We start from the raw sequence: 3,160 nt of genomic DNA, 5'->3' as shown, positions 1-3,160 counted from the left end.
ATATATATATATATATACTTACATATATGCATACATACATACATACATACATACATACATACATACATACATACATACATACATACATACATACACATAGCTATACTTTTTCATTCTATTTTGATGACGTTTTTCACCTTTCACCTTTCTATATTGCAGAAAGACCAACTGACGAACGATGTATGAGCCATGCAACCCAGCATCAGAAAATTCAACGGCAGCGGACAGCGGTGTGGAATGGGATGACAATATGTATTTTGTGATGGTCATTCTCATAATATTCTCCATCAGTGGAACCATCGGCAATGCACTCGTACTCTACGTGTTTTCGAACACAAAGCAGAAGCTGACCTCGACAATATTTATTTTAGCTTTGGCTGGAATGGATTTCATCACGTGTCTTTTAACAATACCTTCAACAGTGGCTATAGAATACGTGCTGTATTACGTCCAGAATGATGCTGTTTGCAAAATGTATCACTTTTTACAGACGACGACAGTGCCATTTTCTGCGTTAGTAATGGTGGCCATTGCATCTGACCGATATCTTTGCATATGTCATCCATTTGTGCGAGCTATGACGACAAGGCGCGCACAGATTCTCGTTGCACTACTTGGTGCAGTTGCTGTGACATTGGGCATCATCGGATCACTTGCATATAGCGTGTACAAGTTCAAAGATATAGATGTAATTATTGAGAATGGTACTCATCTAATGAATTCAACGCCAGTTACGGGTATATTTTCTAACTACACATACGAGACGGACACATATGCTGCTTACGTAGATGGCAATGGCGCATCATCAGCATCACTCGAAAATAACAATGCCAACCGTACGATATGTTACACAGGGATATGTGACATTAGTTTCCTTATTTTGCCACGGAAAGTGTTCACCGTTTACCAAACGATTTATTCCTCACTATTTCTCATATCGCTCGTAATTGTCGCATTTTTGTATGCGTTAATTTATCGCAGTGTACTATCAAGACGAAAACAAAGACTGAAAATTGTCACGAACAAGTGCTGTCTGTTTTGGAGTGACGACTCACAACCCAGTGCGGAAGAGACAGAAATTACAACTGTCAACACCGATTCAAATGATAAACCGATTAAACACGGCGTTAAAGCCGAGAAGGACGCCATACTGAAACACGGAACTCGGGCAAAGCTTGAAAAGGTCCGCATAGCAAACCTTAAGACAGCTGCCATGTTGTTTGTTGTTACATTAGTTTTTGTGTTGGCTTTTCTGCCCTCTTGGCTGATGGCCCATCGCTATATACAGATGAACATTATCGTATTTTATATGTATTTTTCTTATAATATTGCCAACCCAGTAGTTTATGCCTTTATGAACAGAAATTTTAAAAATCAATTGAAAGAAATATTTATTAACTGTAAAAAATGATCAGCATTACCTGAAGAAGAAATGTTGTTTTTCTCTCACATGCCACATGGATATTAAATAAGAGCCATTGACAATTCTATAAAGAAACTGTGAACTTTAAAAATAAACTAAAGAACGGTCTGTTTAAAAAAAAAAACGTATATTCATATAAACTTGTATACACATGAAGGCATGTATAAATATATAACAAAGGCAACACAAGAAATATATATAATCTCATATCCATATAATTATATCTAAATCGATACAAAACACTAACACATCACACATCACACACATGCATGCACACAAACAACACACACACACACATGCATGCACACAAACAACACACACACGCACACACACACACACACACACACACACACACACACACACACACACATACAATCATACGCATTCATACACATATGCATATCTGAAGCGCCGTCTTTCAATACATTACAATCACTCACATTCTACAGGTATACACATCACTTGTACATGTTGATAAATTTGCTAAAATCTGAGAAATTAAACTGTTGATACTCAGAGGTTTATGTGTTTACGTGGACGAACGGATTCATAGGTTTGTTTACAGTAGCATATTCATATCTGTATTAGTAAAAGTACGCAATAAAATGCACACGTATGTATTCAGGAAACAACTAAGAGTATATTATGTGTGTATTGGGTTGGTGCATAATTATTGCAGCCTTTTTTTCTTTTAACAAAATTTATTCAGCAAATACAACATGAAACAAAAACATCTTTAAATGATTATTCTGGAGCATATTCACCATCTACTTCAATTACTGCTCCGCATTTGGTTGGCAGATGGTCAGACCGTCATTTAAAAATGTTTTGTTATTGTTTTTATTGAATGAAATTTGTTGAAAAAAAGCCGCAATAATTATGCACCAACCTAATATATATACATATATATATATATGAGTGTGAGTGTGTAAACATATATGTGTGTATGCATATAAATACACTATCTATATTCTTCAAATATTATTACACTTACAGTTTTGAGAGACTTTTTAATCTTTTACATCAATGTAAGCACACACACACACACACACACACACACACATATATATGTGTATACACACATGCATACGCACACACTCACATACATATATACATACATACATGTAGCCAGACAGACATATACATACACGCTTAAACAGACACACACACACACACACACACACACACACACACACACACACAAGCACAAGCACAAACACATATGTATATAGACAAACATACAAATATATATTTCTACAAAGAAACATTGAGAGAGCGAGAGAGAGAGAGAGAGAGAGAGAGATACAGACAGACAGACAAACAGATAGACAAACAGACAGATAGACAGATAGACAGACAGACTGACAGTGGGGGGCTGATAGAAAACATCCGAGAGCTTATATTCAATAAATTATGTTACACAAGCACCAAGACACGCTAAATATATACATATATATTATAATCATATGATATATTTTAATATCGCGCGCACACACACACACACACACACACACACACACACATATATATTAAAACAGTTACACAGCGACACATAGGAACTCAGAAAAATGTCATACTCATGTTTGTTTCTCTGTTTACAGTGTTTTGTTTCTATAAATCTAATTGTATTAATTGTGCTGCAGTGAGCCAAGGATTGAAACGAACCTCGCATGAGCTACTTGATACTACACTTACAATCTCTGGATATATATGCCTATAAGCATTCACTTTATATAT

At 35.7% G+C, this 3,160-nt stretch overlaps 1 protein-coding gene across 3 annotated transcripts in view; it reads left to right on the top strand.

Moving 5' to 3' along the window:
• Nucleotides 1-3,056, top strand: part of LOC106883812 (neuropeptide FF receptor 2) — a 282,441-nt gene extending 279,385 nt beyond the window's left edge. For all 3 annotated transcript variants that reach the window (XM_014934950.2, XM_014934952.2, XM_014934951.2), the window contains exon 3: nucleotides 160-3,056. In XM_014934950.2, coding sequence (XP_014790436.1) covers nucleotides 179-1,411 — 1,233 coding nt within the window. In that variant the 5' untranslated portion in view covers nucleotides 160-178 and the 3' untranslated portion in view covers nucleotides 1,412-3,056. The remainder of the gene's footprint in view (nucleotides 1-159) is intronic.
• The last annotated feature ends 104 nt before the right edge of the window (nucleotides 3,057-3,160 follow it).

The sequence above is a fragment of the Octopus bimaculoides genome, chromosome 12 (genome assembly GCF_001194135.2).
Source record: "Octopus bimaculoides isolate UCB-OBI-ISO-001 chromosome 12, ASM119413v2, whole genome shotgun sequence".
Lineage (NCBI taxonomy): Eukaryota > Metazoa > Mollusca > Cephalopoda > Octopoda > Octopodidae > Octopus > Octopus bimaculoides.
This window is presented reverse-complemented; position numbering and strand designations above follow the sequence as displayed.